Here is a 24684-nt window from a genome sequence, read left to right on the forward strand (position 1 = left end):
GTATTTGTCCAGGAAGTGCTGTCTGATTTGTAATCAGTTTGTAATGTGCAGACTGAATCTGTTTGCTGTGAATGTGAGTGGAGGTCATGAAAATACTATGTTCACACATTTAAACTAAGTAATATAAGTTTAGCATATACATACCTACATGTATATGAACTAATACACATTCATATATACATATACACAGTTATTTGAACACAGTTGATGAAAGTTCTATGCTTGCATTAAATGTTTGTTTCTATCAGAAATAAGGGTCAAACACGTGGCTTGAATGAGTCTTTTTTATTCATTGTATGCCTGCCAGTTGACATTGATGAAAGTCTTGCTGTCCATGTGATCAATATAAAGCACCCCATCCAAGTGGTCCATTTCGTGCTGGAGGATTCGAGCTGGCCAACCGCTGCCCTGCCAAGTTGTATCCTCTCCTTTTTCATTAAGACCTGGGGAGAAATAAAGAGACAAAAAAAAATTCTCAGTTTTTGCAGATGACCACAAAATTCTGATCTAAAATTGTGTACCTGATACTTCCACAGAGAGGTAACGTGGAACAGTGGCAGAAAAGCCACAGATGCTCTCACAGGCTTCTTGAAAGAGCAATGTCTGCCAATCCAGCACCCTCATTTGGGGGTTGACAAATATTCTAAGAGGCTGGACGGAGAGTCCACAAACTTTTCTGGACACAGGTGAACTCTCATCCAACATCTTCTGAGGATACTCCAAAGCCAGGATTCTCAGTGGCACCCCGATCTGAGGTGCGCTAATGCCCACACACTCCAATTTACGCATTACTTTGACCAGAGTGTTTATTACCTTCTGGATCTCAGATCCTTTAATAGCTGCAGGGTCAACTGTTACAGCTTTTGTTCGCAGCACTGGGTCCCCTACCTGACATATATAATCGTAGGGAGGACTGGGAGGGGATATAATCTTGCGTTTGATGTATTGAAAGTAGGAACGCACCTTGATGTCAGTGGAATAAGCGTTTGTAACAGTTGCACGTGACTTCGGTAAAGGGTGAGGAAAATGAGTGGAAACAGGTACACGTCTCAAACCCACGTGGTACAGCTGAAGAATTGAAGAGCATCGTGCCATTGTGATGCCAATGTCAGTAAGTCAGGAAAAGATGGCATGGATCTGCAATATGACAGACAGGAAGCGATTTAGAAAGCTTTAGTCCATTAATACCAATTCGCCCAGGCACTGCATAGTCAGGTAAAGAACATATGGACCCAATATATGACAGATCTCAAAAAGACAACACATATATACCAAGACAAGCAAAGTATTAAAAAGTATTAAATAACTACATTAAGCATCACAGATTTTAAGCTATTTGGAGGGTTGCAAATGTTATGAGTTGACACGATTCATGTTTCTCAGACATCCAGAAATATTGCCACCTCACAGCGACCTAATAATAAAAACAATAATGATAATTTCTGGAAAAACAAGAGAGACTTCGCAGCGGTCGCTGCTCGGGCCCTAATAACAATAATAATTTCTACAAAAACAATACATTCCCTTTGCAAGCGTCTTTCAAGACCCTCAAGGACATTGTACATCAATAAAAGCAATAAAACTCAAACTGTTCAAAGTAAGAAAATTGTGAAAATAAAAAAAAAAAATAAGAAGAAGAAGAAAGAATAAATTAAATGGAGAATAGATAAGAGGAATTAAAATGATGTGGTGCTGTCAGAGTGAGTATGTGATCTTTAAGAGGTGAGTCTTGAATTTTGATTTGAATATGGTAAAAGACGGTGTGTTGCGGAGGTCAGGTGGTAGATTGTTCCAAAGCTGGGGAGCAGAGCGACCGAAGGCTCTGCTCCCCATGGTGTTGAGACGGACAGGTGCAAGAGTCAGGTGACTGAAGGAGGAAGATCTGAGGGCACGGACTGGAGTAATGATGTTCAGTAAGTCGGAAAAGTAGGGAGGGGCAATGTTATGGATGGCTTTGAAGGTATAAAGGAGCAGTTTAAATTGGATCTGGAATTTAACAGAAAGCCGGGAGTAATGTGATGAGACGAGGGTGCAGTTGTGATGAGACGAGCAGCTGAGTTTTGTACCAGTTGAAGTTTATGGAGGGACTTGTGAGGGAGGCCAAAGAGGAGAGAGTTGCAATAGTCAAGACGGGAGGTGACAAGGCTGTGGACCAGGATATAAGCGGATAAGGGGGGAAGGGTGGGGCGGAGTCGACTGATGTTGTGGAGATGGAAGTAGGCTGACCGGATTATGTTATTGATATGCTTATGGAAAGATAAAATAAAGAGTGCCGTCATGGCAACAGCTTTTCACGAAAACACACAAAGTTTGTATTTTAATATCAGGAAACCTAAACACTCTTCAGAGATGAGGTGGTTAGCCTACTATGATAAAAACTTCAGCCACTAGGTGGCGCCATCACTACAATGGCATAAGTTTGTAGATGTTGTCAGCCCTTGGCTATCGTCAAATATGAAAAATTTCAAGATGATTGGATGATCTGAATCAAGACAAAACTGCATTTATTGTCACGGTGAATAATCCGACTTTGTGGAGCCATCATGGCCACGCTCTTCACCGAAAAGTCCCAATATTCAGCGTAGAGCAAGAACATAGGGCAACGTCTTGTGGCTTTTCTGAGGAATTTTCAGTTAGATATGTTCAGCGGGCTCCGTGCAGTAAGTAAAAATGTAAAAGATGACAATTTTGGTCGTCACAATGTGGCGCTACATCTATCACAGAATCTTATCATATTGATGTCTTCAGATCACGATCACGAAGTTTGGGATTTTTTGGAGCAAGTTCAGGGTAGTTATTAAGCATTTTCAACTGCTTGGCAAAAGAAAAAGAATTACGTCAAATTTGATGCCCTTACCCGTCATAGACTTGATTGAAAACTCAAAAAAAAGAAAAAAGTCATTACAGTTGTTGCCCCAGGTCTTAAAATGATATATCTGAAGTTTCAAGTCAAACAGAATCTTCCGGGACATGGGTGCAAAAGTATGCACCCCTAAATGTTCAAAAAAGGTCCAAAATTAGACATTCAAAATTCATAGCTCACTTCCTGGACACTTTACCAGGGGTGCTCATTACGTCGATCGCGATCGACCAGTCGATCACAAAGGTAGTATGTGTAGAGAGCGCATGACATTAAAAAACACACGTCAGCCTATCATTATCCGTCACGTGATTGATACAGGGCACCCAGTTAGATGACACCTGTTTTTTTGTGACACATAGGTCACCACGCATGCGCAAACAACGGTGCTAAGTGCAGCAATTATTGTGATACAGATCGATATCGAATTATCGTCACAGCCTTACACTGAACATAAACAAACAAAGAAATTACAGGTCACCAATCTATGCTTTCACTCCACCGGCACATAGATGTGTACAAATCTTGGATTCGGCTTGAAGATCTGCCCATAGGTGGTGTCGTGCAGTCCACTACTACTGCCACACGACCCTGAGGCACTGGCTGATGAAGAGGGGGAATTTCACTACTAGACTGGCAAAAAAAAACTTTCAGTTTAATAATGATTCCCATCAATTTGGAGGATAGTCAACTAGCAAGGTAGATTTCTATTCAATTTAATAACACTTTATTTATGAAATACTGTTAAAGATAAGATAAAGATGTCCTTTATTAGTCCCACATTGGGGAAATTTGAGAGTAAAGGGAAAAAACACACGAAAAAGGCTCAATAGTGAGCCACGCTGCTGTAAACAGGCAGCCACTCGCGCGGCGCCGGAACCAGAAATCGGTTCCCCATTGCGGCGGCACAGTGGATGACTGGTTAGCACGATGGCCGCACAGTGCAGAGGGCGTGGGTTCGATTCTGGCTTCGGCCTTCCTGTGTGTAGTTTGCATGTTCTCCCCGTGCCTCTGTGGGTTTCCTCCCTGTACTCCAGTTTCCTCCCACATTCCAAGAAAACATGCATGGCAGGTTGATTGGACACGCTAAATAGCACCTAGGTATGAGTGTGAGCTTGGATGGTTGTTTGTCTATGTATGCGCTGCGATTGGCTGGCAACCAGTTCAGGGTGTACCACGCCTACTGCCCCAAGACAGGCTCCAGCACCCTGCGACCCTTGTGAGGAGAAACGGTACAGATAATGGATGGATGTTCCCATTTCTATACCTGCGGCACTGTGCATTAAATGTGAGAATATGTAAATAGTTTGTGTATTTTTAATCATGTTTTTATACACTATTTGTATCAGTAATAATTGCACACACACACACACACACACACACCCCGACACGCACATTATTGCTTTAGCACACTCGCACAACTGGCACACCCACACGCTTGTTTAAGTTTCAATTTCCATAAGTTTCGTTTTCCTCTGAATAAAAGATCAAGCGGGTGGTCGGAGAAGTGGGAGAGAGTGCGGGAGATTGAACAGGCAAGACGCCTACTTCACCTCCTGACTTCTCCTCCCATCCGCGAATGGTAAAAGACAAAACTTTCCCTGGTTATTTCTCTGGTTCTCTGCATTTAATTCAGTCTAAGAAGGCGTCAGGACTTTTTAAACCTGACATTTATTGGTGCCGAAACCCGGGAGCCACGCTCGTCGCTGGATATTTCGGGGGCCAACGAATCTGACGTCAGCGCTTCACCATTTGAAAGCGGGCCTCCGAGCTCCTGCTGCGGCCGTCTGCCCGGATGTCGGTTACCTGTCGGACCAGGCGGATCCAGAGGAAATCAGGTATTGTTTTTCAAATTATTTTGTGCCACCATTTTTAATTTTAAAATATTAAAATAATTGGAAGGAGAGTGAAAGAGGTGAGTAAGACAGCGCGCGCCGGCCGTTTTGCAGTAGTTCGGTCGAAAAGAAAAGAAACTGGATCGTGCTAGTCTAAGGAGTTATATAAAAATAATTAGGCCATAACTCATAAGGGAAGCTGGACTTCTCGGGAGGCTGGATCTCCCCTACGGAGATCACGGTAGTGTCAATTAACGGTTTTGCGGTCCGTATAAAACCCGATCGCGTTATTCAAGGAGTTACAAATAGTATTAGGCCGTAACTCGTTTAGAAAGGTTAAACATCTCAACTGAACATTACGGATAACGCGGTAGTGTAAAAGAACGTCCTGCGATACGTCTAAACCCGATCGTGTTGTTTAGGGAGTTACAAAAAGAAGAAATTAGGTCGTAACTCGTTCAAACCGACAGCACGGTAGTGTCTATTAAAAGTTCCTCGGTGTCGATAAATGGAGAAATAATCGCACGTGGAGGTCTTACTCACAATTTCACATTGAAATTTAGGAAATAATAAGGCATTATTTTCAGTGGTTTTAATTTGAATTTTTTGGCAAGCAGACTGCTCATTTTGAGGTGTGTGCGTGAATTTTGGCGCTGCGCAGCTGTGTGTGTGTGTGTGTGTGTGTGTGTGAGGACAAAGGAAAAAAAGAGCGAGTGGAAAGAGAAAGGAGGGGGAAGTGATTGAGTGTGAAAGCGTGTGTACGTGCAGGGGTGTGTGTGTTGTGTGTGGGATGAGTAGTAGTAACAAACGTCATACAATCAAAGATTAATCAAAACGTGGAAAAAGAGTTGAAAGCAAATTCGGATGTGAAGTTTATGAACGAGTACTGACTCGGATTGCGGCCAATTTCTGGAGAGTGAAGAAATGTGGCTGAGCCAAGCCTGAAGGATCAGGTTTCAAAGCAGTGAGAAAAGAATTTGCAGAGTAAGAAAGTAAGCTGAAGAGAAAAAAAAAAGAAAAAAAAAAAAAAAAAAAAAAAAAAAAACAACATCAGACGTGGAATGATCATTTTGCTTGTGGATGTTTGCGAAAAACTGTATGCAAGGTGAGTGAGTGGTGTGATTGGGGATTACAAATACCATTTGGCATTTTATTCCGTGGAATGCAGTAAGGGTTATAAACAGGACCAGTATTTGAGAATGACAGAGAAAGTTGTTGAAGAAGGTAAAGAAGGGGGAGGGGGGTTGCAACTGCCCCCTGCATCCTGAATTACCCCCACCCCCACATGATCAAGTAATGCCACATAGAATGACAACTAGATCAGACAGAACTGCATCGATAAGAAAAAAAAAGAAGATAGATAAACCAAAAAAGCGCTCACCTCAATGTGCTGCAACTATGTGACAGTGTGCAGTTGTGGCAGAGGCGGCACTGGCCCTATAGGGCTGCACATACATAATTATGAGAGATATTAGTTAAATTAAAGGACTTGTTATTGGCAAAAGATAAAGATGGATTGTGTTGCTGTTATTACTAACATGTTAATGTTGTTTGTAGTTGTTCAGTGTTGAGAACTGTGTGTGTCGTTTTGTGGGCCCGTGTATATGTCTGTGTGTCTAAATGTCAGGGAGAGTGATAAAAGTGGTTGGAAAAATGCGAAAAGGATTGATGAAGTAGAGACAAAATGGAATCAATGATTAGTAACCAACAAAAGGCTACTTATGAGTGATGAGATCGTATTGAGGAAAATAATTCAAAATTTTACAAACAGAAATTGATAAATGGGAAGATTTGAGGAGTAAAGGAGTGGAAGAGTTGAAACCTGGCTAGTTTTATTCGATGTCCTGCATCTTGTGTCACTGTTATTCTGTGGAATGCTGAGTGTGTGGCTGGTGGAGCTGAACAAAGAAAGTGAAAGAATGTGAAGGTTTGGGAGGTTTTAGGTTGGTGCCTGGCGGAGACAGACACCTCGAGGGGGAAGGGGTCGACAAGAAACTGAACCCTTCAACCACAAGCAGGAGGAGCCACCACTTGAAGAAAGACCAAGAAAAGCAAGCTAAAGTTAACTGCAGCGTACACATAGCCAATAGAATCATGCCAGGATGCCTATGTCTCTGTGTCATTTGCATATTGTGTCTATAAATTAATGCTGAACAGCGGAGACAAAGAGAGCTGTATTGAGAGGGACCCAAGCCCAAGTTGTAGATTTGTGTGTTAGGAATAAATCCACTCGTGTGTGAAAATGCCGGCTTCCTGATACCTTTCTATTGCAGAACGAGCGCGCATATTGTTGGATGAGTGAGAGTTGGGTAAAGTCACAAATTGGAGTCAGATTATTAATTTGAGTTTACATTGGTTTAAAATTAAATTCTAACATTGATTTAAAGATAAATTCCAACAATTTATGGTGACCCCGACGCGATGCATGAGAGGTAAAAGAAGTTTGGAACTTCGAGAAAAACCACATGAGACTGGGTCTCGCACGTCCACACCAGGTGACGACCTGATAGGAGCCGCACGTCCGACCGTCTTTCCTCTTTGGGCCCACAGTGACATAAGGTAAGCAGATCCTTTTCAAATTCTGCACATTGGCAACGCTAAATTATAAGAGGAAGGAGGAGCGGAACGGCATAATAAAAGAAAAAATAAATTAAAAAAAAAAAAGTGCAACAGTGTGGACGTTGGTAGGGTATAAAATCTGGGATTTACCAACTAGAATAGTTTGGAACTATTCGTGGTTAAGATACGGTATAAAATCTGGGATTTACGTATCAGGACACGGTTTAAAATCTGGGATTTACGTGTCTGTGTGGAAGCGGTGTGAATGTGAAGCCTAAATTTGTTCTGCGTATGAAGTGCTTGGGACACGCACGAGTGGATTTTGAGATGGAAAATGGGAGGAAATGTGAGGGTTTTCTTGTGTCTGGCGCTTCAGACGAGCGGGCGGAAGTCTGGTCGGAGATTAATGGTCATTATGCTCAGCTGGAATCACAGTTGATTAGTGGAATGGAAAGTAAGAAAATTAAGAAGGTGAAAGAACGGAGTCAGAAGTTGTTTCTGAAATAAAAAAAGGATGATTTGTTTTGCGGTGGTCTCGGAACGTGGGACATGTCGAAGTTAGCGAGGCAGTTACAGAAAAAGGAAACCAGAATGTTGGCAAATATTCTAGATATGAAGGAGGATCAGAGCCAAGCTGGATGGCGACAGCGTATTAAACTTGAGAAGGAAGTGAAGGAATTGGACAAAGATAGACGAGGCATTCACCAATTGGCAATTATTGCCACTGCGCTGGGGGCAATAAAAGAGGAAGAGAGTGTGAATGAAGTGAAAAAGAAGGATGAAGTGATTGGAAAAGTGGAAGAAAAGACGGAAGGTCGGAGAGGCATTTATCCACAGTTGCCTGACTCGCGACAGTATGTGTATGAGCCGCCGCCGTATCCGATGGCGCAAATAATGGCCCCCGTAGTCACTTTGGGCGGCAGGATGGTTTTGGATGTAGAAGATCACGATTCACGGATGACGCCAGCGACCATACAGTTGATTGAACAGGCTGTGAATAATGAAAGGAAAAGAGTGCGCGGGGAGCAGCAGGGGAATGTGGAGTCGCCCGTGCTGACGTCAGGGGCAGCGCTCGCAGGAGGTGGGGGCACCCCGAGTGCCGGGAGTGAGAGAAATTCGAAACCGCTGATGAAGGAGGCGTCGCGAAAGTTGTTTGAAGGACACAGGGTGCAGAGTGAGGAAAGAGAGATGTTAGAGGGAGTGATGACGGGGACACGGAAACATGGGCAGGCAATGCCCAGTGACGCTGATCCCCGCGAGGAGGAAGTGGAAAGTGATGAGGAAGCCGAGGTAGTGTTACGTGAACAGCGGCAGATGCTCAGAGCGTTGAGTGAAGGAGAGAGGCTGGGCGATAGTGAGGAGAGCATGTCCAGGGCGGAGCGAGGCTATAATACACGCAGTAAAGATAAGATGATGGCACAGCAGGAGCAGCCTCAAACAATGGCACCCCTAGTGGTGACTCACGCTGGCCGTCACTCTGAGCCTTTGGTGCTTCGGGATGTGGCTGCATTGGTGGAAAAATTGCCTCCGCTGCATAAAGGGGCACGAGCCTGGATTACTAAATTCTTAGCCGCCATGTCAGGACAGGGAGTAGCATTGGGAGATTTTAGACAAGCCATTTTGGGATCGTGTTCCCTGATTCAATTACAGAATATTGAGGGGGCAGCTGGCACCCGCCAGCTGGGGAGAGAAACCCCCTTGGCTGAGATTTTGGAGGCGTTGTTTCGGGAGCTGAGGGCGGCCTTTCCCTCCCCAGTGGATGTGGCGCCAACAATTTTTAATTACGGAAAAGATGTGACTCCCGAGCAACATTATGCTCAGGCATTGGAGCTGTGGATTGAGACCACAGGTAAACACCCAGGCAACTATCCTGAAGCTGAAATGATGTTCAGGACGGCGATGCTGAACGGCCTCCCAAATGAGGTGCAGGCGATTTTGAGAATTGATCCGGACATTTCGGTTTGTCCGGAACCGAGATTTAAGAGGCATTTGATACACCATTGCCGCATCTACATGGAAAAAGCAAATAAAGATCAAAAGGAATCTGACGCTCTGGCGACTAGTTTGGTTAAACTACAGTTGGCAAAGTTGCATGGTGAGGCAAAACAAGAAAAGGTGAAACAAAAACAGATGTATCAAACTCCAGTGGGGGCTGAACGGCGCCAAGGTCAAGGGTTCCGTGGTAGATACAGAGGGCGTGGTTGTGGCGCCCCCCCAGGCCGGGGGCGGAATGGGTTCGCTCCAGGGACTTGCTTTAACTGCGGCGGGTCCCTTGACCACTGGGCACGTGATTGTCATGGCAACCCACCACCAGGGGTGGAGCAGCAGAACCAGCAAGCAGGGCCACCACACCAAGGGGGACCGCAGCAGCCCCGCCCGTGGCCACAGCCGAATCCAAGGGGTCAGTATTTCCAAGCTGACCAGTGGTACGGCCTGGACGAATAGGGGGGCCTGGGAAGCTCGGGAAGCACTGGCCAGGCAGAGCCAATGCTTCAGTTGACAGTGGCGGACACTCTAGTCCAGATGTTGGTGGACACTGGAGCAACACATTCATCAATCAACATGCCACTGCCAAGTACAGCGTTGTCGAGGCGAGTTACAACGTTAGTCGGCTTCTCGGGACGTCCTCAGACTCTGCCCTTTACTCGGCCACTGAAAACAGAAATTACAAACACTGGACAGAGACTATATCATTCATATGTTCATGCAATGGATACACCCATCACACCCATCAATTTAATGGGCAGAGACATGTCAGCATTGAGAGCCCAGATATTGTGCGGCGAGAAGTGACAGTGACATTTCCTGACGGACAGGTACTGGAATGCTTCCAGCCTGTGACACCTAGGGGTCAGTGGTTGATGGCACCACTCCCCACAGTACCTGAAACGGCACGGATCTACTGGGCTAGATTGAATCCTGAGACTCCACTTGGGGGAGGTGTCTACTCCACATACCTCTTGTGGAAACCGTGGATCCAGACATTGGCACCGTACCACCCCCCACTGGATCCATTGCACTGCACTATATATTATGAGAGAGAATCAGATGACATATATAGAGATGCGTTTGAAGAAATTGAGGGGGATGGTTGGATATTGCGCGCACCATGCATCTTTGTGGGCCCCGAGGGGGTGGCAGCATATGTGCAGTTGTCGCCGGAGCAAGAGCAATGGTATCGAATGAGTGAGGAAGGTTTGCCTCACGTGTCACTAGCTGTGTCGCCAGGCCATGAGCCCCGCCAATTGGGGCCCATGGTGAAACGATTAACACAACAACATGACTGGATGATGACTGAAATTCTAGATGTGTGGCACTCAGCTGCAACCAAAAGTTACAGGATAATGGCAAAAATGGTAGATAAGTCAGACCTTGAATTGGTATTCTTGGACCGCCATCATGGGCGGGAACAGACGGACCATGAGTCCACACAGGCAATGTTGGATCAAATGCCACAGACCGTGTGGTCACAGGGTCCATTTGATGTTGGTCTTTGTCGGACTGTTCAGCCAATCCAATTGGAAGTTGACTGCTCCATTCCGGTTCGCCGTCCTCAATATCGATGGCCGAAGGAAGCAGACAAAGGAATGGAGGACACAGTGGCAGGATTGTGGGATGCGGGGGTGTTGGAAACGTCGGCGTCCTCTTGGAACACACCTCTGAGGCCGGTCCAGAAGGCTGATGAGGTGACATGGAGGATGGCCCACGATTTGCGGCCAGTGAATGACATCACTATAACTCCAGTTTTGCCAGTTCCTGACCCCCATCGCATCCTGTCCTCCCTGGACCCGCAGAAACAGTGGTATACGGTAATTGATTTGGCGAATGCATATTTCTGTTTACCGCTGGCTGAATCAATACGACACGTGTTTGCATTTTCTTACAAAGGGGTGAAATTGCAGTACAAAAGACTCCCTCAGGGCTTCAAGAATTCGCCAGGAATTTTTAATCAGGTCTTGAAGGACTTGTTATTTTCATGTGCGCTACCCCAAGGCTCAGTGCTCCTGCAGTATGTGGACGATCTCCTCATTGCGGCCGAAACATCCGACCAGTGTGTGGAAGCCACACGAGCAGTGCTGTTGAAGCTTGCTGACCTGGGCTTCAAAGTGTCAAGGAAAAAGTTACAGTGCTGTCGTAAGTCTGTGATTTTTCTGGGGCGTGTCATCACCCCAGCCGGCTTGGCTATGTCCCCAAATCACCGCAGCTCCATCCTGCGACACCCACGTCCACACACAGTGCAGGACATGTTGTCTTTCTTGGGATTGTGTGGCTACAGCCGAGCATACATCCCATGTTATGTGGATAAAACAGCAGGCTTGCGGGCCCTGGTCAAACAACAAGGGGTCCGAAATTTGAAGGCCACATTGCAGTGGACCCCTGAGGATGATGCATTGTTTGTGCAATTAATTCAGGAATTAGCATCAGCAGCAGCTTTGGCTACTCCAGATTACACTAAGGTGTTTTATTTAGACGTTGCGAGCAGTGAGAAAACAGTGATTGCGGCATTGTACCAAAGACATGGAACAGACAGGGCAGTTTTATTGTATTGTAGTGTGCCATTAGACGGAATTGAACAGAAACAAGCAGACTGTGTTAGGTACGCGGCAGGCCTGGCAAAGGTCCTACAGAAAGCAGCTCATGTGGTCATGGGGTATCCCGTCCAGGTGTTGACAGATCATGGGGTGTCAGCTTTTGTAGCATCGGTGGCATTTACATTGACACCCCTGCGACAAACACGGATGATGAAAACATTGACGGCACCAAACGTTACTTATGTGCATGATGGTGTGAACATGGCTAATCACCTCCTGGAAGGGGCACATGAGTGCGCTCTGAAAGTACAGAAAGATCAGAAGGTCCGTGAGGACTTGTATGCGGAACCATTGGAAGGTGGACGGGTTATGTTCACCGATGGGTGTTGTTGGCGTGCCAAGGATGGGACACTCCATGCGGCCGCGGCAGTGGTGGAGTGGAAAGGTTCTTTCTTCCTCCCAGTGACAGCTCAGAAGTTGACAATAAAACCCTCCGCCCAGGCGGCAGGGGTGTTGGCGCTGGTGTTGGCCTTGGAACAGTGTCCAGGACAGCAATTAACTGTATATACTGATTCGGCATATGCAGCGTCAGCTGCCCTGATTGACCTAAAGGGGTGGTTGCACAATGGCTGGCTAACAGCGAAAGGCAAAGAAATTGCTCATAGAACTTTGATGGAGCGGTTGTATGAAGCAATTAAGGGTCCACACGAACTGGCGATTGTAAAGGTCCCGGGACACTCAAAGGCCAACACCATGGTGGCGAAAGGTAATGAGAGGGCGGATGCTCTCGCGAAAGAGGTGGCTGGATACACCCCTCAGGGCGAGATGATGTTAGCAACCCCAGCTGTGGTCTGGGATGGGGAACCCCCGGATCTTCCAGTGGCACCCGAAGTGGCACTGGAGGATATTATGGATGCACAAGGTAAGTCATCGCCGGAACAAAAATCAATGTGGATTGCATCAAAGGCGGTCAGGCGATCGGATGGTCTCTGGGTGGGTCCCAGGGGCCAGCCGGTCCTCCCTGAAGGACAACTTATGACCTCAGTGTTGGCTGAGGCCCATACAGTGGCACATGTGGGGCCTCAGGCAATGCTTCCAAAACTTCGTCAGTGGTGGCATCCAAGGTTACAGGAGGTGGTCTGGCAGTTTGTGGCGGCTTGTGAACTATGTCAAACATTTAATGCACGACCGACATTAAAACCCAAGCCAGGGGCGTTCTCCCCTGTGGCCTGGCCTGGAGCAGAAATTGTAATTGATTTCACGGACATGATTGACAGGGTGAACGGGAAGCGGTTCCTTCTGGTCATTGTGGATTCTTATTCACGCTGGCCGGAGGCGTATCCGTGTGCAAAGGAAGATACCACGTCAGGCATTAAAGCTTTGGTAAATCATTATATTCCGACACATGGTTTCCCTGCTTTAATCAGATCTGATAATGGGACACATTTTAACAACAAAGCGCTGGCAAAAGTGGAGGCGCTGTTGGGGCTGAAGCATCGCTTTGGGTGTGTCTACCACCCCCAGAGCCAAGGCAAAGTTGAAAGGTTTAACAGGAATTTGAAAGAAAAATTGGCTAAGATCATGGCTCAAACAAAAATGACGTGGTTGCAAGCTTTGCCCCTAGCCCTGTTGGTCGTCCGCCAAACTGTTCACAAAATAACAGGTTTTGCGCCATTCGAACTATTAACTGGTCGCTTAATGCCAGGGCCTGCCTCCACCTTGGTCCCGACAGTTGATGTACCGACACCTGATTTGTCGCACGCTGCGTATTGGAAGTATCTTCATTCACTTGTATCCAGTGCGTCTGCGCAGGTCGCCGACAAGGCAGTTGCAGATTCGTCATCAACACCGCTGGAGTCGGACATCACTCCGTACGTCTACCTCCGGGTGCTTTCCCGGAAGTGGACTGAACCTCGCTGGAAAGGGCCGTTTAGAGTTCTGGCTAGAACCTCACACGCTGTCCAATTGGAAACTAAAGGACAAAAGTGGTACCATCACTCACAGTTGCGCCCAGCCCCAGGTTTTGTACCTGCCAATGGTGAGCATAAAGGTAGACCGCCCTGACGGGCAGGTCAAGAGAGGGATTGTGAAGATGGCGAGAATTGGATCAAAGTCGGACTCGAAAGTGTCTGAACAAAGACGAGGACGATGCAAATGTTTGACTATATTGACTATTTTGCTGGCTGGCTTGTGCTTTGTGTGGACTATGTTGGCGTTTGAACATAGGATGCAGGATGACAGAAGTGATGGAGTGAAAGGTGAACGAGTGATGGTGTACTATTCCTGTAATGGAACGGTATGGTATGAAGCAGAGTGAGATGGTGGTAAGACGCTGACACAGACACAACAACTACTGCTAAATCTGAAATGTAAACAACCGACACAGGTGAACCCTTGGGTGACAATTTTTAATTGGACACACCCGTGGAATGATGTAGTCTATAAATTGGGAAATTATCAGCATCAATATCAAGAGTGGCCTGTGAAACCTCCAGTAACCCGTAAAGTGAAAAGACAGACAGGACAAGGTTACTGGGACCAATTTGAAAAGGGATTTCAGCCATGGATAGTTAAGTGGGCATATAATAACTCATTGCGGTTTACAGTGGCTCCAAACACAACCACCCAAATTAGTGTGCCAATAAAAGCATTGAGAGGGTTCCAAGAAGCATGGTACTCCTCAGCATGGATAGCAATGTCTGAAGTAACGGGGGCTATGTTTCCGCGATATTGGTGGTATTTGACAGGACATGTGACAAAATTCGGGTGGGATGCATTAATAACAACACAGGTAGGTGACTACTGGAGTCCCCCTCAAAGTGAGATAAGTAAGTACTATAGACATAAAGTGACTATGGGCAAGGAGGGGTAAGTGTTGAAATTAAAGGTGGCAATGGGGAATACATCTATTGCATACCCACAGCAGGAGATAATGATTGTAAATACGTCATGCTGGGGATTCTTGTTATGGGCATACTCAGCAGGAAAGGATCCATATTTTCCTATCATAATTTGTGACGATACTACTATGAATAGAGGAGATGCACCGTTAAAGTATACTGCAACAGCGGGAGCAACTGCTAAGACTATGGTGACGGTAGACGACTGGTTTATGATTCAGACAGGTATTTCTATGGTCACTAATAATTGGCTCCTAATGGCTGAGCAGGCAGCTAATAATACTAATGAGAATTGTTTGGTATGTTTAGGTGCAAGACCAGTTTTGAAAATCGTGGCAGCAACTGCCATATCTAAAACCTGCCTCATGGGTTTCCTGTATAATAAGACTCTCCGAGGAGAGTGCGGCCAATTGGACTCAACCTTTCCACTGACAGGAATGGAAAAGAAAAAGCCTATTTTTGACCCCCAAGTTGCAAAACAAAATTTCACCTGCCTAAAGTTAAATGGGACTTGCCCTGGGATTGGAAATATCCAGGGGTCATGGTGTAATGAAAATGTGTCCTTGCCAGCAGGAATCCCTCTCGCTCGTGCTGATGTTTGGCTGTGGTCTGGAGAGAAAGTGCTGTACGATAGGCTTCCCACCAATGCCTCAGGTAAGTGCGCCCTGGTCACGCTGATCATGCCAGTTAGTGTGACAGCCTTAGATATGGCCAAAACGGAATGGGAAGACGTTAGAAAATGGGGAAGAGTCCCCTTCCTTAACAGGAAGAGAAGGGACATGCACGAATGGTTGAATGCAGGAGATCCCACGTATATAGATGCAATTGGAGTTCCAAGAGGGGTCCCTGACGAGTATAAATTGGTGGATCAAATTGCGGCAGGATGGGAGAGTATTTTCCTGTTTGTTACGGTAAACAAAAATGTGGACCGGATTAATTATGTTCATTATAATGTCCAACGATTGCCGAACTTCACCACCTCGGCACTCCAGGCAGTGCATGAGCAATTGGCTGCCACATCTCTGATGGCATTCCAAAATAGAATGGGCTTAGATATGGTGTTAGCTGAAAGAGGCGGAGTGTGTGGTATTTTTGGGGATCAGTGTTGTACTCTGATTCCCAACAATACATCTCCTGACGGTCGTCTTACCAAGGCATTGGAGGGTCTGCGCACGTTAAGTGACAAAATGAAGGAGCACTCAGGTGTGGACACCAGTTGGTACTCTGACTGGTTAAACATCTTTGGCAAATATAAAAGCTTGATTGCATCAGTACTGATTTCTATCGCTGTGTTTGCCGCTATTATGGTGTTATGTGGATGTTGTTGTATTCCATGTTTCAGATCATTAACTGTTAAGACAATTGAACGCACGTTGGGGCCGCTCCCTCCTGGTGGCCAGTACATGATGATCCCTCACAAGGACCCCCAGGAGGGGGAGACAGCTGTGGCCCTCCGGGAGTCCGGGATGTGAGTATGTGTAGATGGCCTCAGAGACCTGAGGCCATGAGGAGGGAATGAAATTTTCTACGGATTTTCTACTAGAATGACATTTTCTATTGATTTTTAAGTTTTACTAATTTTCTATTGATTTTTAATTTTTACTAATTTTCTATTGAGATTTACCTCACCTTCTATTGATTTGTAAGTTGTTACAAATTTTTCATTGTTTGATTTTTAGCTCGTGTGTAACAATAAAATAAGGGGTTCGAGTGATGACCTCAGTTGTCTGAGGTCATGAGAGGGAATAAAGGAGTGGAAGAGTTGAAACCTGGCTAGTTTTATTCGATGTCCTGCATCTTGTGTCACTGTTATTCTGTGGAATGCTGAGTGTGTGGCTGGTGAAGCTGAACAAAGAAAGTGAAAGAATGTGAAGGTTTGGGAGGTTTTAGGTTGGTGCCTGGCGGAGACAGACACCTCGAGGGGGAAGGGGTCGACAAGAAACTGGACCCTTCAACCACAAGCAGGAGGAGCCACCACTTGAAGAAAGACCAAGAAAAGCAAGCTAAAGTTAACTGCAGCGTACACATAGCCAATAGAATCATGCCAGGATGCCTTTGTCTCTGTGTCATTTGCATATTGTGTCTATAAATTAATGCTGAACAGCGGAGACAAAGAGAGCTGTATTGAGAGGGACCCAAGCCCAAGTTGTAGATTTGTGTGTTAGGAATAAATCCACTCGTGTGTGAAAATGCCGGCTTCCTGATACCTTTCTATTGCAGAACGAGCGCGCATATTGTTGGATGAGTGAGAGTTAGGTAAAGTCACAAATTGGAGTCAGATTATTAATTTGAGTTTACATTGGTTTAAAATTAAATTCTAACATTGATTCAAAGATAAATTCCAACAGGAGATAAATTCATTCAAATTTAAAATAACTCAGACAACGAGATAGGCTTAAAGAAAAGGAGAGAAAAATAGCCTGAAATGCGTTTTCTGAAAGGATTGAACCCAGATGCCTAAGACTGGTTTAGAAAGATGAGCAAAGATAAGAGGAGAAGGAAAAAAAGACTCCAATAAAGATAAGAATAGGAAGAGGAGCGAACAGGCGAAATACATCAGGCTGTTGGCATTGAGGTAAAGAAGGCCATATAGCAAGAAATTGCCTTGAGAAGAAGCAACTTACAGCATGACCAGGATAGCAAGCATCTAAATAAGATTAGAGGTTGATTAAAGAACAGATGAGTTTCTAGATGAAAAGGTCTTCCTAAATTTACAAAAGATATTGGCTTTTGATTAAATGATTGAGTTGAAATAACTGAATTGGTAATGGGTCACCAATTACCCTTTTTATGTGACACTGGTGCAGGTAGGATTGCTTGTAATAAATTAATTCCAAATGATAGAGCAAGTGAGAAAGGTGTCATAGTCAGATTTGCAAGTGGAAAACTGTTTAGAGTAGCAGAATTAGTTAGAATCATGAATTGAAAAAGAGAAGTAGGTGTTATGAAATTTTAACAACTGAATGAAGCTTTTGAAAGTGAACATGAGGAATTTTTGCAAAAACATGGGTCTTTCCCGATTTTGAAATTTTTGATTCGAGACATTGGTAGTTTTGAGTGGTTTTGGAAAAGCTACAGTGAATTTGGAAATTAGTCAGAGAGAGAGTTTAGTGATTGAAGAATGTGCCATTTGAACAAATGAATGAGGATAGGAATTAGATTCTGCTTTTTGGTGAATTGAAGAAATATTTTATATTTCATATTTCAGTTGATGATGTTTGGATTAAGGAAAGAACAAGAAATGAAATGAAAAATGCAGAGAAGAAACATTGAGGTAGAACTGGTTGAAGTGAAATGAGTCACAAGATTAGGAAAAAAAAAAAGGAAATAAAATAGAATTAACAAGTTCACTTTTGTGATAAGAAATTTGTGATTAGGTGAAAAGGGAAAAAGAGAATTACAGGCTGAAGTGAAATATGGTTTATCAATGTTGTTTTACCACATAAATGCTGCATAATAACCATTTTATACCTATATACACGCGTTAGTAGATGTCTGTGTTTATGTGTTATGAGAATTTGCGCAGGCTGTGTCTATGTGTTGTGAGAATTTGCACAGGCTGCATCTATGTGTTATGAGAACGGGAATAATTGGAAAGAATTCGTACAGGGCCTAAGCACCAGGAATGTCTGACTCATGTGAAAAGGTACAGTCGATAACGAAAAGGGAGTGAGGATTGGCAAAGGCCAAAGTTGTGCGAAGGGCCATGCGAACCATCAAAGCGCACTCGAACGGGAGGGGTTGGGGTGAAATATTGACTATAAGAATGTGACGGAGGCAAAACGAAAGTAGAGTCGGCTGAGGGTTCTACGCGCGGACGCCCAGCATCGTATTTTTTGCTCGCATTACTGAGGACGCCGGGGCTCTCCGTCCTTCCAGCACACGGTAATGAGATTTATGTATTGCATGTAATCTATGAGCTGAAATACAATTGTTGCTTGCTTGCTTGCTTGTACACTTTATACTGTGGGTTAAATAAAATGTGCCGCTTGTTTAACGCAGTGAAGTGTTTGTTGTCCATGCAAGTCGCCGACGATCCGCGATCCTGAAGTTAATAATAAGTCATAGCAATTGATCATGAGTTGTGACTATTATATTATTTGATACTGTAACTGATTATAAGCAGTGCCTACTCAAGGGCTCACGCTTGTCTGATTGGATATAACAGACAGCTTAACCCATTGTAGCCTGGCGATTGGGTATCAGTCTCGCTACTAGTCACTCTTATTGATGCTGTAATTGATCATAAGCAGTATCAGAATTGTTTCAAAACACAGGCTTTTCAAATAAAAAACCTAATTTAAATTGGCCAACTTGTAAAATGGGAAAGAAAATTCTAAATTATGCGCAAAAGAGAAAATATGGAAAAAAAGAAGGAAGCAGAGAGAAGCAACAGAGGATCACATGGCGAAAGGAAAAACTAACATAAAAGTGTGTGTAGAAGGAGTTCTACATCAACATGCGTTTTGCTTAGTAGGCCGTGGTAGACTGACAAATGGACTTTAATATCAGAATTAATAAGTAAGGGCGAATTTAAACAAAAGTCAAAATTTTAAAAGGGTGCATTGTCAGTGATTAACGGGAAGAAAAATGGTAATAAAACTTTGCCAGAGCACTTTTCTGTAAACACCTTCCTTGGGACTTTCGATGACCCCCATTAAAATACCTGCCTCCTTCATAGATAAAGTTGAGGCCTAGTGTCTCTCAGGGCTGTAATTTATGTGTTAAGGGGGGTCCAGCAGGCCTTGGGTGAGTTTAAAACAACAGTATCATAGCCATAAAATGGGTCGTGTATGTTGGACTTTGAGAAGATACCCACAAGATTGTATTAACAAAGCCTCTTAACACTACCAAATTATTATTATAAGCCATTTGAGCAGTGATTGCAAAAAATGCTTTTATGACCTTGTTTGGCTGCAGACACACGGGGCTCATGAAATCATTTGCATGTTAATCACAACAATTGGATTTCCGTGTGTTCGAGCAGGCCTCACCGCTGCTTTAATAGTTGAAATGAAAAAAAAGACATTCCATCACACAACATCCACATTGCACGGCGACTTAATTGTAACAGGGGTATTTACATTATTAAGGTGCGATGCATTTCAGCCCAGCGTCATTTTTTGTTCCGCACCATTTAGAAGGCATCACACAAATTGTGAAAGCCGCTCCAAATTATCACCAAAACCATGACTTGACTTTTTTGACATTTTTTCCTCCCGACTGGAGGAGCTAAGATTGGTGAGACACAGACCAGGTGCGCTTTCAGACTGATAAGAAGTAAAAGTCTTTGAGAACCAAGGTCGCAGGAAGAAATCATACTGACTTTTATGCGATGGGAGTATTAGTAGTGCGATACCAACAGATAATTTGTAAAAGAGAGAAATTGTTAGGATAAGCAGGAAGAGCGTAGGCGGTTGTGAGCTAATTAAAATTTGGGGTTTTCCCATCTTGTATGAGCTGTATGGTTACAATGTGGACTGACAGTCAAGATAAATGTTCATGTGTTCTGTCGACATTGGGTAAACAAGGGCTTTAAAACCACAACAGGAAACGAAAAGTTGTGCATAAAACATGTTTAAATAGTTATTTGAAAAAGCAAAACTTACTTAATAAAAATGACCCAATTACAATTGGAAACTGCCTCGCTGACAATGCAGCGAAAGGCTGCAGCCCAAGACATGACCTCAAGGTCGGCTTTGCACAAGAGGGGTAATGAACACACACACACACACCCCCACACACACACACACACACACACACGCAGTAAACCAACTTCACAAGTTGATCTCAGGCCAGGGAAAAAGGCATTACTAAATGAACATGCACATTGGGTGAACAAAGGTGCAAACATTGAGTGAGACACGAGCAGATGTCGTGCCTCAACAGGGGGGGAGGTATGATATGAGATTGTTCCCACATACAGACTTTTCAACAAAAAACTTTTTTTAGACAAAGTGTGAGTTGTTTGGGTCGTAATATTGTTTGGTTATAATTAATATGTTTTCAAAATGGATCAAGTTGTTTCCAACAACACATGCTGATGCTAAAAACGATTGGGAAAAGTGTTGTGTAATCAAATTATCCTGACATTTGGAATTTCAAGAAGTGATTTGAAGTGAAAATGATGCATTTTGTGAATGATGTTGTAACAAGTGGGACAGTTGTTACAAAATTGACTCAAAGCGTCACTGTGCATACAGTCTGCAGGACTTGTGGAACGCACTAATGGAACTGTTAAGGCCAGACTTATCAAGACAATGAAAAGAAAAAAAAAAAAGAGACAATGGCAAGACTGTGTTTCAATCACAACAATGAGGACAATGCCAGCCGAAGGAAGGACACTATCCCCTATAGACTCTCAGGTTCATCAGAACCACCAACGAAAAACATGTTTGACCAAAAAAGATGCAAAAAACACAAATACTGGTCAGTGTTTTCTGATCCACAGAGAATTCACGTCCGTGTGGGAGACCAACTCTTCTTCAAGGTGCTGAAACGACTTCGTTGGGACAAGTGAATGCTGAGATGGCCCTCGCCAGATGATGGCAGTGACCCCGATGCAGCAAAGGTCGCGGGGCGTGGCAGCTGGATCGACCAGTTGCAGTACAAGCTTCACCGGTTTCCAGCTAAAGGCCTAGCAACGCAAATCCCTCGAACAGGAGCCCACCTGAGTCACAATCTCGGACCACACGCACATCAGAACCACACAACCAGCCACAGATACGAGTGTTGAAGCCACAGAATAAAAAGATTAGATATAGTTTGGAAATTAATGACGTATATAAAGAAATTTTAGCCTTGATTGAAGAACATAATTGCATTTAAAGTTTTAATAAAAATGAAACAATTATTGATGTTATGACCATTATGAAGAATTTGGAAGACACAATATATCGGGATAATTATGGTTTTCATTTTTGTTATGTGTAGTCTGTTCATGTTGCATTATTTTTATGACAAAAATGATGATTAACTGCATGTTTGTTGCCCAAAAGTAACATTACAATCTGATTGATGTTGAGTATGACAAACTCGAACTGGACAATGACGAACTCGAACTGGACACTGAAACGTAAAAAGAATATGGACTTGTCGCCCAAGCCCCACACGTGCACACACATACACCACACACGAAGATCCGGGAGGTAAAGACGGCTGTCTCCTCCTACAACGAGGCAAGGGGCCTTCATCAAGTCACCCCAGGGACAAGCTCTGCGTGGAGACAGTTTTGTTATTTTTAACTAGGCACATTGAAATGTATTTTTATATGTTTTATTCCCTGATGGTCATCAAATGATGAAGATCTCGTTCCACGCTGGAAGGGAGGAGGGGAATTTTGTCCCTACTGAGGGTTTTTCGCCCCTCCACGGATGACCACACTGTTGTAGGACTTCATTATGATGATTCATTTTAAAGCCGTAAGGACATGATTTAAACCCACAAACAGGGGGGGAAATGTGAGAATATGTAAATAGTTTGTGTATTTTTAATCATGTTTTTATACACTATTTGTATCAGTAATAATTGCACACACACACACAGAAACGCACATTATTGCTTCAGCACACACACGCACAACTGGCACACCCACACGCTTGTTTAAGTTTCAATTTCCATAAGTTTCGTTTTCCTCTGAATAAAAGATCAAGCGGGTGGTCGGAGAAGTGGGAGAGAGTGCGGGAGATTGAACAGGCAAGACGCCTACTTCACCTCCTGACTTCTCCTCCCATCCGCGAATGGTAAAAGACAAAACTTTCCCTGGTTATTTCTCTGGTTCTCTGCATTTAATTCAGTCTAAGAAGGCGTCAGGACTTTTTAAACCTGACATTAATACAGTCAATAATCACACAAACTACCAATGAAGTTGAGGATTACATTTACGCATATGTAATCACCTATATAGGCAATGGGATGACTCAAAACTATTGGTAAAGGTGACTTGCTCTAATGCGAACAAACGAGAAAGACCTTTAACAGGTTGAAGCTAATGCTAATAAAGGATTTTATACATTTGACTATCAAGGATTTTATATGATTGACTACAAATTACATGTATTCAGTTTAATGCAAGAAAGATATTTGCTGATTGTGCTTTGATTCGATGTGCAGTGGAAGGTCAGGGCAGGCTGTGTGAAATGCGTAGGTGGCAGATATTTTTTGTACAGGACGAGCCGCACTTCTGATAACGGGGGTACTGACGCAGGGCCTCCCCGACATCAAGGCGCTGCTGTGTGAGATTGGACGAGCCGACACGTCATCCTGCGGGCAGAAGACGTCCACTAAGAGAAAGCTAAAGTTAACTGCAGATGACACATAGCCAATAGTAGAATATCTTTGCTTTGTTCGCTGAAATGGTATTGGTATGGTATTGATATTACTAGAGTAAGAGAAACTGCTTCTGGGTGTCATTCTTAATTAGAATTCGTGTTGGAAACCACATCTAATCGAGCACGAAGTAAAAAATTATCAAAAAACAATAGCTCTATTATGCAGAGTAAAAGATACACTGGATAAGAAAGTACTATATATATATATATATCGATATTTAATATAACATTGAGTGTTCCCTATATGACCCATTGGATTGACACATGGGGAAGGCCTGCAAAACATACAGTCAGTCAATTTTTACTTTACAAAAAGAGGCCATAAAATAATTAGAAGAAAGCAATATCGAGAACCATTAAATCCACTATTGTTGCAATTAAAATGAACAGGATTTCATGAATTAACAGTAGTAGTATTCTTCAATTTATGCTCAAATACACACCAAACGATGCAAATCATTAGTTAAGCCATTTTGAAACGCTGATACCCTCAGTCGGAATTTGATCCTTACATGCCTGACATGTTGCAGAAGGCGAACATGTTGGAAAATATGTCTATTTTTGATGTTATTATAGAGGAATTTCTCTCATGAGTTTAACCGCTCTTGTGTCCCTCTTGTGTTGTTCCACTTTTGTTATATTATTGATTGAGCTCACTTTGCCTGTGGCTTAGTGCTCGGCTCGGCTGGTTAGCACGTGGCTGCGGCCATCCAGAGTGGAGTTGTTTTCGGAATACTGTTCGGAATATTAGTTTGAAAATTGACAAGTTTAAAACTACTTATTTTGAGACTATTGTCATTGACATGGGCCTACGAGTATTTTAGTAGCTTTCTAAGTCTGGTCACGTAAAATGTTCCTGTTCTATTGGTAGATAATGTTATTTATTTTACTTGTGATTTTTCTGAGTTATAATTTTTCCCTTATGAATTCCAAACAAATAGGAGGGGAAAACACTGAGGCCCTGAGTGTTAACGGGGGGTACTGACGCAGAGCCTTCCCGACATCAAGGCGCTGTTATGTGAGATTGGACGAGCCATCCTGCGGGCAGAAGACGTCCACTAAGAGAAAGCTAAAGTTAACTGCAGATGACACATATCCTACTATTGGCTATCTTTGCTTTGTTTGCTGAAATGTATAAATGATCCTGGGCAACTCGGGGGGGGGGCGTCGTCCTCTGTTGGGTACAGGGACGCGCAGAGCTGTAATGGTAGGGACCCGAGCCCCAGATTTGTATTAGATCTCCTGTTAGGAATAAATCCACTCCCGTGTGAAGTTGCCGGCTTCCTGGTCATCTTTCTCTCAAAAACGAGCGCGCATAATTGTTGTGTAACCCATGTTTTGGCTCAGCCTTTTTTTATTCCTATTCTTATTTTCTGTTAATGTGATTTTTTTTTTAGCGCTGTTACTATTTCCTACGGACCTAGAACGCACTGCAGCGTGAGATGACGTCTCATCTCGTACGAGAGACTTAGAGAACCTTCTAGCATTTTGTTTCATGCGAATTGAAGGAGAAAGGCTCTGAATAGACCAAACTGGGCCGTTGAACTTTTTTTGTGTAAACTGTGAGTGAATGGACTTCGAATCCTGTGGTGTTTTTGCCAAGGAAATTGGATTTTTTTTTTAGACTAAAGGAGTGGGAGAGTTTAAACCTGGCTAGTTTTATTCGAT

The 24684-nt window shown here is 43.8% G+C and overlaps 1 protein-coding gene across 3 annotated transcripts in view; it reads right to left on the reverse strand.

The window, feature by feature from the left end:
* Positions 1–270: 270 nt before the first annotated feature.
* pdf (peptide deformylase, mitochondrial) overlaps positions 271–24684 on the reverse strand; it is a 29972-nt gene continuing 5558 nt past the window's right edge. For 2 of the 3 annotated variants that reach the window (XM_088298606.1, XM_088298607.1), the window contains exons 2-3: positions 522–1137; positions 271–443 (exon numbers count right to left, since the gene is read on the reverse strand). In XM_088298606.1, the coding sequence (XP_088154732.1) occupies positions 286–443; positions 522–1095 (732 nt within the window). In that variant the 5' untranslated portion in view covers positions 1096–1137 and the 3' untranslated portion in view covers positions 271–285. The remainder of the gene's footprint in view (positions 444–521; positions 1138–24684) is intronic. The other variant, XM_088298608.1, reaches the window with a different exon arrangement.

The sequence above is a fragment of the Idiotropiscis lumnitzeri genome, chromosome 6, assembly GCF_059441095.1.
Source record: "Idiotropiscis lumnitzeri isolate Australia: NSW breed Sydney's pygmy pipehorse chromosome 6, RoL_Ilum_1.0, whole genome shotgun sequence".
NCBI lineage: Eukaryota > Metazoa > Chordata > Actinopteri > Syngnathiformes > Syngnathidae > Idiotropiscis > Idiotropiscis lumnitzeri.